The sequence below is a fragment of the Lichenostomus cassidix genome, chromosome 11 (genome assembly GCF_008360975.1).
Source record: "Lichenostomus cassidix isolate B80296 chromosome 11, HeHo_3.0, whole genome shotgun sequence".
In the NCBI taxonomy this organism is placed as follows: domain Eukaryota; kingdom Metazoa; phylum Chordata; class Aves; order Passeriformes; family Meliphagidae; genus Lichenostomus; species Lichenostomus cassidix.
Window position 1 is genome coordinate 6,846,409 of NC_139492.1, and position 12,661 is coordinate 6,859,069.

General features: G+C 49.3%; 2 protein-coding genes across 2 annotated transcripts in view; one reads left to right on the forward strand and one right to left on the reverse strand.

Annotated features, from left to right (window-relative positions):
- The window catches only part of PSKH1 (protein serine kinase H1), a 29,527-nt gene extending 20,381 nt beyond the window's left edge, over positions 1–9,146 (forward strand). The window contains exon 4 of the mRNA XM_085071591.1: positions 3,027–9,146. Within this exon, the coding sequence (XP_084927717.1) occupies positions 3,027–3,344 (318 nt within the window). The 3' untranslated portion in view covers positions 3,345–9,146. The remainder of the gene's footprint in view (positions 1–3,026) is intronic.
- A 1,257-nt stretch (positions 9,147–10,403) lies between these two features.
- Positions 10,404–12,644, reverse strand: CTRL (chymotrypsin like). The gene is made up of 7 exons (XM_085071593.1): positions 12,570–12,644; positions 12,314–12,417; positions 12,071–12,150; positions 11,745–11,826; positions 11,463–11,643; positions 10,866–10,999; positions 10,404–10,627 (listed from the first exon to the last, which is right to left on the reverse strand). The coding sequence occupies exons 1-7, from the start codon at positions 12,619–12,621 to the stop codon at positions 10,466–10,468; spliced, it is 795 nt and encodes a 264-aa protein (XP_084927719.1). The 5' UTR covers positions 12,622–12,644; the 3' UTR covers positions 10,404–10,465.
- Positions 12,645–12,661: the final 17 nt, after the last annotated feature.

Below are 12,661 nucleotides of genomic sequence, written 5' to 3' on the forward strand. Positions count from 1 at the left end.
TCTGTGAGGGACCATATTCAGAAAGGCTTTAAAAGGCTTTATGGTAAAAGGGGAAGAAATACGCAGGAAAAACAATGAGGTTGGAGTTGTGTGAATGTGTTTTCTCCATTTGAGGGAAGCTAAAGCTCTCTCAGGGTATTTTAAGTAACTTAAATTGCTGGTAGCAGAAATTAAGATGGTAGTGAAGAGTTCTTAAAAAGTTACTGCATGGAGAGCAAATTGTCACCTGTGTTTACTGTCACTTTGAGTTACAGTTGGTAAATTTAATAGATGTATCATTGGCTTGGATGTTGTTTGGAAGTGGAAAGTGAGTCCTCTGTGAAAGAAACAGAACAGGGGGACCTCTGGCAGCTGGGAGGAAGAGAAGGAAAGAAGGAATTGGGGGTTGATGGAGTGTAGCCAGGCAATGATGCGTTTGTGATTTTAACTGAATGAGTAGCTGAAAGTGAATAATAAAAAAAGCTACAGAAAATGGGTCTTAAAAACTTTGCAAGGCAAGCTTAGAACAATGGAGGAAAAACATCTTATTGTCTGGGTTTGCTTTGGTTCTGTCCATGAGGGGAAGAGAGAACCCAGAGATCTGTAGCTGGAGATCCCCAGTGTGCAGGGAAGGTGATGTGCTGCCAGTTGACATATGGTACTACCTGGGATTAGCTGAGATTATGCCAATGAAGATTAAATCCTGCAAGTTGATTCCCCTTGCTGTTACTTAACAAATGACAGAGTCAGAGTCTGCTAGGAAATCTATAGGTTTGCAATGTGATTTATATTCCCGCATGGTAGGGCAGATTCAGCTTTTTGGTTCTGTTGTTGAGAATGCCATGAAGGCTGAGCTCCTCAATGGTCCACCATTCTGCAAAACAGCCTGTTGTGTTCAGTTACAATTGAAGCTTTATTGTGTTTCTTTTTTTATAAATGTTAAAGGGATTTTTTGTATTTTATTTACCTTCTTTATAAACACTTTCATGGGTCTCTGATCAAAAATTGTCCCTGTTCTGTTCTAACAAGCACCTGTTTTCTTCTTACCATTCATTCCAAGGTACATTTCATCAGCTAAGAAAAAGTCATTTAAGACAGGGTGTGGCAAACTAATTGTATTTATATATTATAGTATAATTATATATTTGAAAGCAGTAGACAAGGCAAGAGGAAATGGCCACAAGTTGTGGCAGGGGAGGTTTAGATTGGATATTAGGAAAAAGTTCTTCACTGAAGGTGTGGTCAGGCACTGTAACAGGCTGCCCAGGGCAGTGGTGGAACTACTATCCCTGAAAGTGTTCAAAAGCCTGTGGATGTGACACTTGGGACATTGTTTAGTGGTGAATATGGTGGTACTGGGTTAATGGTTGGACTTAATGATCTTTGAGGTGTTTTCCAACCTTAATGATTCTATGACAGAAAAGCTTGAATGTTAGGAATTTTTTTTTGTTAACAGACTTAATTCTTGAAATGTGGAGTGGAGTGGATTTTGTCTTGGTTTCAAGCACTGAAGTGGTGTCTGATCTGCAGGAGAAGTCTGTGCTTCCTCCCTGAGCACTGAGTATTTCTATTCTTATTCTGAATATGTTCAGAAACATTTATAGGTTTTTTATTCATGGAGCAGTATTTTCTTTCTGTCAAGTAGTTCATATCGTTTTCAGTCTCTTCTCTTGCATAGTTACTGGCAGTGATCATGTATCCCACTTCAGCTGAGTAAGCCAGACTGTTTTAGTCATTGTAAAATAAGACTGTGGTACCCTGATCCTCCTCACAGCCAGTTCCTCAGCTAAAGCTCAAGTTCACCTTTCCTGGCCATGCACTGACAGGCCATGGGCTAGGAGCATTGCTGTAACTCTTACACCATCCTCCTTTCCATTAAAAAATCCTCATGGGGACCTGCTCTCTTGCAGGTGCCTTTGAGTCTTTTAAAAAGAAAATTGGTTTCGGTAGCAAAGAATTACAAACCTCAAAAAAATCAGGACATACCTTTTTTAGACCTTTTGCACAAGAAAGGGACATTATTTCTGGCTGTACAGTCAGTGAACCCTGAATTTTAAAATAGCCCACCTTTAGTGCTTTTCTTCCTCACCCAATGAAGAGAAAAATGAGAAACACAGAATAGCAGACTTTTGCTTTTTTTAACCACACATGGTGGGTCCACTCAGTTATACAGATGTCACCATTATTGCATTGAAATCTTCATTGCAGGAATTTGCTCAGGCTTTTTCTTAATGCAGCTTGGGATGTGAGCTCCACAGACTTGAAAAATTCGGTATTGGTGGTTTCAGGAAGGGTGAGACCCACAAAATATCAAGCGATTGCAGAAACCTGCTCTTGCTTGGCTGCATTCACCACTTGGGGTTTTCTGCTGGCCATGCTGACTCCTCCTCTCTACCCTTACAGTGGATTTTGCCAAATTTTTCTTCCTAGCTTTGTCCACAGGCCAGCCTTCACCTCATGCTGAGGGAAAGGTTCTCACTTCCCACCTTAGTGCAAATACAGTATTTTGTCAGAAATGAGACAATCCAACATTTGTGGCTGTAGGTGTTTGACTCATAAGTTGTTATAGCCATTCTTGGGTGTGCTGGGAGGATATTTATTATTTATTACAGGACTCGTTAATTATTTTGGGCTCATTCTTTAAAACTAGCATATTGTAAAAAAAAAAACCCTTCCTCTTTCTGTGGTTAACATTACTGAAAATTTCTTATATCTAACAGTTCTGTATATTTAGAACATTTTATGGGGTTGTTTCCATCTGGGCTGAGCTGCTGTTCCAGGGTTGACCAGTAGCAACATCTAAATTTCCCTGTGGGAGTGCAACCGAGTTCCACAGCAGGAAATTCAGCCTCTTTCCCTAATGTGAACTAGTCATGTCTCATTCTCCTTGGGCAGATATTGTTGGTTACAGCTTCGAAGATCTGAGGATAAAAGAGAGAAGGGAAGCACCAGAATGCCCCAAAGCACCTTGCAGACATGGGAGGAATTAATTAATCAGCAAAACCATGTTGAGATGTTTCATTCCAACCACCTCTTTTGTATTTCAGCCCTGGCCCAGCGTGTCCAACCTGGCCAAGGACTTCATCGACCGCCTGCTCACGGTGGACCCCAGCGACAGGATGACAGCCTTGCAGGCCCTGAAGCACCCGTGGGTGGTCAGCATGGCAGCCTCCTCCTCCATGAAGAACCTGCACCGTTCCATCTCACAAAACCTTCTCAAGAGGGCATCCTCCCGCTGCCAGAGCACCAAGTCGGCGCAGTCCACCCGCTCCAGCCGCTCCACCAAGTCCAACAAGTCGCGGCGCGTGCGGGAGAGGGAGCTGCGGGAGCTCAACCTGCGCTACCAGCAGCAGTACACGGGCTGAGCTCCGCGCTGGCACCGCCGGGCACCCTGCCCTGCCCTGCCACAGGTCCCCTCTGCGCCGGAGGTGTGCACACACTCGGTGAGGAACGGCCCAGTTCCTCCCTCCAGGCGTTCCCCCCATCCACGAGGAGGTGTCCCCCACCCCGTGTGGAGGAAAGGGAACGTTGTGGTGGCTGTCCCACCCTGCGAGCTGTGCCACGGGGTCTGGCGCCGGTAACGGGGGAGTCCTTGTGGGCTCGGAGCACAGCTCAGAGCCTCAAGGAATGCACGAATTAAGGAGCCACGTGGGGAGAAGAGCTCTTTCCGAAGCCCAGGAGCTTGGTTGTTCATAGTTATTTATTAATTCCAGAGTGTTTAGTTTCTCTCACTTGAGTATGAAAAAGGAAGAAATCACTTGGTGTGTCTGTGCATGCACGTCCGTGTGTGCACATACACGTGTGGGGGTGTATATGTATTTAAAAATTATGTATACACAGATTTTGAGCTGGTTTAGTCAGACTCCGTGGTGCCTTTGCAGCAAAGCTGGAATGAGTCATGTGCAGTTAGAAGTAGGATAGCTCTGACTCATGGTGTGCTGCCCACCAGCTCCTCGCCAAAGAGATGCCAGACAGCAGTTTTCCATGAGGGCTGGGAAGCTGCAAGGTTTCCCCCAAGGGCTGCCATCCTCCTGATGACGTCAAGGGCTCACTTGCCTGATGACATCAAGGGTTTACCCCTGGAATTGTCCTTTCTCTGCTTGCAGCAAGACCAATGCTTGCCATGCAGGGTTTGCTGTTTTTGTGGCTCCGTTGTGCCTGTGACCTGTTACACACCTTCAAAAAAAGATTTCTGTGCCAAGAGGAGGGGAAAAAAAAAGGGGGGGGGAATTTTTAGGAATGTGCTTCACATCCCAGAGCTGGGATGGGCTATAACCACTGTAAGCACAGCATTACTGACCATGTCACTGCAGCAGAACCTTGGTGGTTCCAGGCTGCTCCCTGTGTGCAGATTTGACAGGGCTCTCTTGCTTTGTGTGCCTGTGCTGCCTCAGCACTGCCATCCCTGCTTTGGGACAGGGAGGTGGTGGTGGGAGCTGTTGGGATGGCCACAAATGGCTCCATAGCATCAGGGTAAGAGCTTGAGCAGTGGAGGCCCAGTCTGGGAGTATCAGCAGTGACAATACTCTGGAGACATTGCACAAATGCCCTAGAGCTGTGAGGGGTGAATTAAGTTCACCAGGAAAAAGCTGTCTTTCAGGTGTCCCTGTGCTGTGATGGGGTGATGATGGGGGCCTTTTACAAAGGACTCTCAGGGAAGGTGGGGGCTGCCGAGTTGAGCTTTGTGCAAGCCTGCTGAGACATCTTCCCAGCTAGTTAGAGCAGCAAAGTGGGGCTGATGGCACAGGCACAGAATGGATTTGGCTTCTCATGGTAGCAGAGGCAAGATCAGTGAAGAAAAATGCTGGGGTTTGAAATTTTTCTTGTGAAGCCACACGATTTGCTTTGTGCTGTGCACTTGGGAAGGGCTTGCTTCCAAGGCAGTCCAAGCTCAGGAGGTTGGTAAGCTTGGCCTTTTCCCAACATTGATGCCTGTGCCACGGTGTTTTAGTGTCAGCAGGGCTGAAGTGGTCACATCTCCAGGGAGCTCTCACTGACTGGCCACAGTCCCTCCTGGTCAGCAAACAGCATGCAGCTTCAGTGGAAGAAGCAGCTTTCTGTGCTAAGGGGGACAAAAAAGGGGGGATTTCTGGGGATGTGCTTCCCACCTGAAAGCTGGGATGGGCTGTAACCACAACAAGCTCAGCCTGGTGTGCCCAAGCATGTGGTGGGGAATACAGCAGAGGAAACCTGAGGACAGCCACTGTGTGTAGCAGAGTGAATTTGAAATCCTTTGCATGGTTTTACATGTTATTTTGAGAACTTTGCATCCTTTGCCAGCTCTCCTTTCTCTGAGTAACCATCCTACCATGTCACACTCAATCTTTCTTCCATCATCATTAACAGATACCACAGAATTCCCCAAAAGTTTTTTTTCAACTCTGTGGACTGCAAACAAAAATGTCTTAGCATCTTTTACCTCTTCACGTTGTTTTTCCTAGTCGGTTATGATGAGCTATAAACTAGATGTGGTTTCTGACAAAGCAGGCAGCTTGCCACATTTTGCTTCATAAACAGCTCTCCAAAAGCAGGAGCCCCTCTAAGACCAGTATAAGCTGGACCATGGGGACCCTGTTGGTCAGGTGGTGGCAGGAGGCTCCCTTGGAGTGCTTCTGGTTCTGAGCCATTACTTGAAGAGTCTTCGGTGTGTTTGGAGCATCACTCCAGGCACTGTGATTGCTTTTACCTCCTGGCTGCTCCCATGGCCTTCCCCAGATTATTCTGCATGTTTATCCATTTTATGGGTATTTTGCCTGTGTGAGGGGGTCAAACTGATGAACTGAGCCAAGACCTCTAGAACTGAGACCCTTCCCCTTAACCACTAGACCATCAAAATGCACAGGCATCGTGCAGATGTCTGTCCATGATGTTCCTTCATCCTTCTCATTTGGGATGAGGGATACATAATGCTCTGGGCTAACCAGGCTTGTTTCTCCACCTTCACAAAGCAGAAGAAGAATCTTCTCATCTGTGACAATTTTTGCTTCATTGATCTTCTTCACAACTGTTTTTTCACCAGGAAAAGTTCAGAGTGATTGTTTGTGGTTACTTTGGGCTGGAATATGTTTCGGGAAGCAGGATGTTGCTGTGTAGGTTCCTGACAGTGTCAGGTTTTGGTGGTGATGCTCTGTGACTGGGGGTGAATTGGCAGAAGGTGGGATCCATCACATGCATGAGCAATACCAGATGGCTGCAACCTGCCTCTCTATGGTATCGAGGTGTCTGTGATCCATAAAGAGCCTTGGCTTTTTCTAAAAAAGGAGCTCTTAATTCTTTTCACAAATGCAACATTTTCTTGTTTGCATAGAAAAATCAGTGTAAACTTGGGAAAATCTCTGCAGGCTTTCCTTCCATCATTCAGTTTTAACTCTCTTGGCTCACTCCCTCGTCTTCTAAATTCAGTATTTGTAGGAACTTTGCAGGCAGATAATAACATGTAGGCAGAGGGGAGATGAGCAGAGCTCTGTCCAAGTGATCCTGGAGTCCTCAGTGATCTTTTTTCCACTCAGTCTGGAAAACTGTGATGTCCAAATGCCATGTTGGAAGGTCCAGATTAGGAACAATTCCTCAGGTGCTTTTATCCCTGCGACTGGGACATGTTTTCAGCTGGGTCTGGTGCAGAGGGGGACAGGCAAAGTGCTGTAATTCTGAGCCATAGTCCAGGTGCCTTCAATCTGTCCTCTAAGAAACTCTTTACTGTGAATTGATCATCTGTCTTCATTCCACAGGAGCAGCTCAGTGCTTGGTTGGTCTTGAGTCTCAGGAGTTTACACTTTTCAGGAGTGCCTTGTTTGGGGATTTTAGAAACTAAAATCTCTCTGAAATCTCTTTTTCTGCTCTTTCATTCGGTTTTTTTAACGTCCGTCTTTGACTCTTAATAGTGGTTCTTAATTTGGCTCGCAGAGTGTTTTTTGGAAACCTTCCTCTGGTCCTGAATGTGCTGGGAGAACAGAGATAACAACTGCCTGTTCCAGACCACCACCGAGTTTAGTCTTTGCATTAGCTGGGGTGCAAATACCTGAATACTTTTGTTTTGCCTGCTTTGGTTCATCAGTGAAAGTGGAGCTGGAATGACACCTAGTGGCAAATTGCGGTGTGTCCCTGTCCCAGCACAGCCCTCCCCTCGCTGCCTTCCCACTGTTTCTGGGTGAGATGATTTACTCTTTAAGGAGTAAAGGGAATTAGGGTTGTTTGTCTTTTGGAACTTAGCAGTACTGTGTAAAACGATCCCATCCTTCTGTCCTGGGAGTTTGGCTGCTCTCTTGGGAGAGCGAATTACAGCTTCAAAGAATGTGGCTTGTTGATTCCTTCATTTTTATTATTTTTGTTGAGGGTTATTGGAAAAGAATGTGAAAAAGTCTTCCAGAAATTGCATTTGGGGCTCTAAAGATTTGCATCCAGATTTTTGAGTGCATAGTGTATTTTCCTAAAACAGCAATTACCAGTTCATGTTTTTTATTTACTTCTCACCCTTCTCATGCTTCCGAAAATCTTAACACATCAACCCAGTGGGAGTAGAAATTGCTCTTCCTTCGATCCTGAAGAAGTCTATGCTATTTAACACTGCAATTGTGGTGGCATCTGGATGCTCCTGCCGTTTCTGGTCTGTGTTGTTTTTGGAAGCACACAGCTTTATGTAAAGGAAAGCTCTAGAGTCTTGTGAGGAGCTTACAAAGGGGCTCAGACCTGCTGGCCTTGGTAGCAGTGTAGAAACCAGCTGCAGTGTAGGGGTTGCTTTATGTGCATGTTCTGGACATGATAAACCCTCACATTTTTCCTTGGAATCTGAGTTCTTCCTCTTTTAGGTCAGATATTTTCTGTTCTGGTAATTTATACTATTTCTTAGCCCGTGCTCCATTTCTCAATCCTGTTTTCTACCCGGGTGTTTGGCTGCAGTACTAAGAGAGTTAACTTCTATGCACTGCACAAACTGGAATAGGAATGATGGTTCACTTGGCTTCTGGGCAGCACCTCTGGGTTTGGCTCTGCAGGAGCTGTGGTGAGTCCTGGGGCAAAGTAAAAGGTTCCATATGGTGCCTTTGAGGACCTGCAGTGCAGGCTCAGCTCAGTCTTGTACCACGAAGGGCAACTACTGTGTGGCTGTTACAGACTTCTAATCAGGCTGTGTGGGGCCATATTATTTTAAGTAATGATACTAAAAATGTGGAGGGTTTGAGGTGGGATAAATTAAAATCTCAACCGTTGGACTTAATTTAGTTTTCTAAATGATGCAAAGCAACACAGACATTGGCTTCTTTAGCACCAATGTGAGCCCTAGAATTTGCAGGAAGGGCAGTTGTGCCCAAGCCTCTCACCCACTCAGCTTTCTCCTGGAAAATGTCACAAAGTGCCTGTACCACTCGGTGTGTGTACCCAGCCCCAAGTTGTCTTCACCACTCTTGGGAGGGTTTTGGTGCTTTTTTTGACCACTCAGTCTCCTCTTTCCCCCTGCATTAAGAGTGCAGCACTCCAAGGCAGGTGCCTGCATGTCAGCTGTGCCTTACTGTGCAGGAAACTTCCCAAAGAAATAAATGTGAATGCCAGGGATGCGTGGTGGCAACAGCATCATGGAGCTCTGTGCCCTCCACCCTCAGTGTGCTGAGGGCAGAGGGAGCTCTGCCTGGTGACAATTGTTCCTTGTCCCGCTGTTCCCCCCTGCCTGGTGATACTGTAGATCCCTCGTGTGTGACGGGCGAGCTCTGGCTGCTGTTGCAGGGATTGTTGCACTGTTTGCTGAATGTGGAATCGATGGTGGAGCAGATCCACGGCCCCAGCGAGATGTGTTACAAACCAGCAGCTCCTGCGTGGACTCCCTGATGCCGTGAGTTTTCCTGTTGCCTTTCACTACGGAAAGACACCTCCCGGGAAGGTCTTGGGATCGGAAATCTTCCGGCACTTGATGCTATTTTTGGTTGCTCAGTTTCCGGTGCTGGGTTGGAACGGTTTGGAAGCAACTCCGGTCGCATCCAGTTGATCTCCTCACAGGACTGTCTTGGGAAGTGTCCCATTCTGTGCCTTGCCTTTTGAGTCCTGGCTTTCCTCTAAGGACTGTCCTGTTGGATGAGGTCAGACCCATTGTAATTAGTCTGTAATGTTCATGTTAGAGTGTACAGAATTATTTATTTGGTGTACTCCGTCTGCTAAAACATGTCCATGTATTCTGTGTACCCCATGGCTCTGCTGTCCTTACTTCTGCCTCATGGATCACCCGTGGGCTGGCTGCTGGCAGGGACCTGAGCACACAGTGCTGTAGTTGATCATTCCTGTTTGAAGTTCCGTATAGCCACCAGTTCTCTCTGCCCGCAAGGCTCATCCCCACATCTCTGATGTTCACCTGCCTTTAAGCTCAGTTAGACACTCCCTGCAGAGCAGACCAGTAAATGAAGCCAAATGTTACCCAGCCAAACTACTATTTGTCAGCCCTGGGCTTTACTTGAGCAGATTTTTTTTTTTTTAGACTCAACCATGTGGGCCAGACTATTTCTGCTTGCCCTCCATTGATATTTCGTAGCCCTTCCCATCAGTGTGACCCTGTGTAGTGTGACACTCTGCTGCTTAATAGAGTGATTACATTTTGGGGGCTGTGATTCACACAGCAAAGGTTTTGTATCACATTCACATCACTGGTAAGGAAAAATAAACCCCACACCTCATGTTGGGACAGTCTGATCCTGCACCTCTCCATGGTGTCTCATCACCAGCTCTATTTTGAGCTGCTGGGAACTGGGTTGTAATCCATTGAACATGTGACTTGCTACTCCCATGTCACACAAGACTTTTTTTTTCCACCAGCCATTGTCTCAAGAACCCATTAGAGTGAAAGCCTGTCACCTGACCTTGACATTTGTTTTCAGCTTCAAATTCTCCTTTGGGATGGCGTTCAGTTTCCCGCTGTTACCTGGCAGATCTGCAGGTGTGAAGCAGTGCGCTGTTCTCCAGCCATCCCCTTCCACCTTCCCCAGGAGCTGGAGCTCCCCATGACACTTCTCCCTTTCATCTCTGTGTTCCCAGCTGCTACACAAGTCATGGCTTTAAACTGCAGGTAGGGATCCTTTAGGATGCTGTGCACCCACCAGCACCCCACTCTACTGCAAGCTGAGCCGCAGCTCCACAGTCACTTCCCTGGTGGCACCTTGCACCTGGGTCAGTGGGAAGACCATTCTCCCAACCTTCAGCACTGCCTGGTCTCAGGGTTGGTACCAGAGTGTGCTTGAAGACCACCTGAGCAGCCCTTGAGCCGCAGACAGCCCTGCTCCCGCTCTGCCTGAGCACTTTCTGCACTTCCCCCTGTGTTCCAGCTGGGCACCAAGCTCCAGCTCTGGGAAGTGCTGGGGTTCAGGAGAGAAGCACAGGGTGCCCCAGGTTTCTCCATGTGCCTTCTACCCCAATCTGCATCAAGAGAAGAAAGGAGCCAGAGGCAGCGCTTGGCACAAACAAATGCTGTTACTTTATTAATCCCAGTGAAGGGATCACACTGGCAGCAGCTTTAGCCCTGAGCGACGATGGCGTCGATCCAGTTACGGAACTGGCTGACACGAGTGTACATGGCTGGTGTGCGGGTGTTGCAGTCGGAGGTTCCCCAGGAGACAATGCCAATCAAGGTCCAGCCATTCCCAGTCTGGTACACCAGAGGTCCACCAGAGTCACCCTGCAGAGAAGATTCCTGCTTAGTGCTCCTGGCACATGCTCCAAACTGGTCCCTGCCACCCGAGCCACCAGGTGTGCTGCACAGAGCCAGGTGCTGTAGCTTGAATGTCTGGCTCCGTAAGTGCAAGACCCCACATCCCCTCCTCCTGCACCCTCCCTGTGATGCAATGGGAGCTCAGCAAGACCCTGCATATCCTTCTCCTCTACCCACCCTGTGCTGCAGGAGCTTGGCTTCTTACCTGGCAGGAGCTGGCACCAACTCCACCGGCGCAAAGCATGGAGCTGGTGATGCGGCTGCCCCAGTACTGCATGCACTGGCTCTGGGAGATCAAGGGCACGGTCACCTGCTGCAGGACTGTGGCCAAGGCTTGGGCTAGGGTAAAGAAGCACCATTAGATCACCTCAGTGTCTGTGGGTCTCCTGGAGAGCGCACAGGTGCCCTGCACAAGCTCCCACTGGTGCTCCTGAATAGATTGGTGCTGCCATGCAAAGTGCCTTCCTCCTCCATGGCAGCAAACCCCTTCTTCCCTAGGGTTTGTTGATCATCTGCCTGCACAAAGTGATCTTTCTCGGGATCACCTCGTGCAGACAGGCCCGAGAAAGGGCAGGCTTGTGCCCAGGCACAGTCATCCTTGGATTACATACACACACCCCTGAATACACACCTACACCCATGTGCACACTGGTACACGCTCAGACAGGGTTACTCCACTGCCCAGCTCCCCCCTTCCCACATGTACAGGAGCTGTCACTCCCACAGGCACCTCTGGACCCTCGGAGCCCACAGGAAGAACAGCAGCCACACCCAGCCCTCCCTGAAGCTGCGATTTACATACAGTTGGGGTTGGTGCGTCCCCAGCCGGTGGTGACAGCATAGGCGTTGTTGGGCAGAACCAGGTTTGCAGGGGCCAGGCAGATGGGGGACACGCGGGATCCCAGCTGGGCGGGCGTGGACAGCCTCAGCAGGGTGATGTCGTTGTTCATGGTGTTGGGGTTCCAGCCGGGGTTGGTGATGGCCTGCGGGGACAGAAACACCATAGCAGTTCATCCCTGCCCGGCAGGAGCAGCCACAGCACGGAGCTACAGCCCCAACCAAAGACCACATCCGCCTGGCTCACCCTGGACACAGTCTTCACTTGAATGGACTCGGAACTGGAAGCCAGGCTATATTCCCCGAGGACGACAACGTGGGCGTTCGGGCTGCAGGAGGTGAGAGAGAGTCAGGGGGATGTGTCCAGCCAGCACCCCGAGTGGGGGAGCACTGGGGGCAGCCACGGGCATGAGGAAACCAAGGGAAGCCACCGTAGGGACAACTGGGGAGGAAGTCCTGGGCTGCTCAGGCCTTCGGGACTGACCCAAGTGGCACTCAGAAATGCCCAGCACCCTCTGAGCCCCTGCCCCTGGCAGTGGCACTGGCATGGGCTGGCCAGGCTTCGCTCCTTACTTGAAGTTGCAGTGAGCAGCTGTGACGACCCAGTACTGGTTGATCAGGGAGCCACCGCAGAAGTGGGATCCTGTGCGGGTCTGGGGAGGGAAGAGGGAAGAGGAGCTGGGGCTGGGCAGGCTGAGCACCCCCAAGCTGGGGACAGGCAGAGGTCCCCTTAGTGCCCAACCGCGGCACCCGGCTGGCTGTGCCGTGCCATCACGAGTCTTAGGGCAGTGCCCAGGGAGCGGGACGGTGCTGTACCTGCAGGGACACCTGCCAGGGCCATGAGCCGGGCACAGCGTTCTGCCCGTTGACAATCCTCTCGCTGTAGGCCACCGAGGGACTGATGGCAGGTACCCCGCAGCCTGCAGGAGAGGCACAGGGGCACAGGGGTGACCCAAAAGCTCAGGACTCATATCTCGGGGCTGCCTGTGCTGATGTGGGTGACTCTATGTCACCCTCCCCCAGTGTCCTGCTGCACCCCGAGGACCTTCCCGCACCCATGGGCAGCACTTACCTGAGACGGCGCTGGCAAGGGCCAGGCAGGCAACTACCCACAGGAACGCCATCCTGAAAGCAGATAGGCCGAACCCCTGGGGACCACGAGCT

Coding starts and splice junctions, on each gene's coding strand:
- CTRL (XM_085071593.1), bottom strand. CDS start 12,621: ATGGCGTTCCTGTGGGTAGTTGCCTGCCTGGCCCTTGCCAGCGCCGTC. Junction 12,151..12,313: donor CCTGGCAGGTGTCCCTGCAG/GTACAGCACCGT, acceptor TTCCCTCCCCAG/ACCCGCACAGGATCCCACTT. Junction 11,644..11,744: donor AAGTGAAGACTGTGTCCAGG/GTGAGCCAGGCG, acceptor CTGTCCCCGCAG/GCCATCACCAACCCCGGCTG.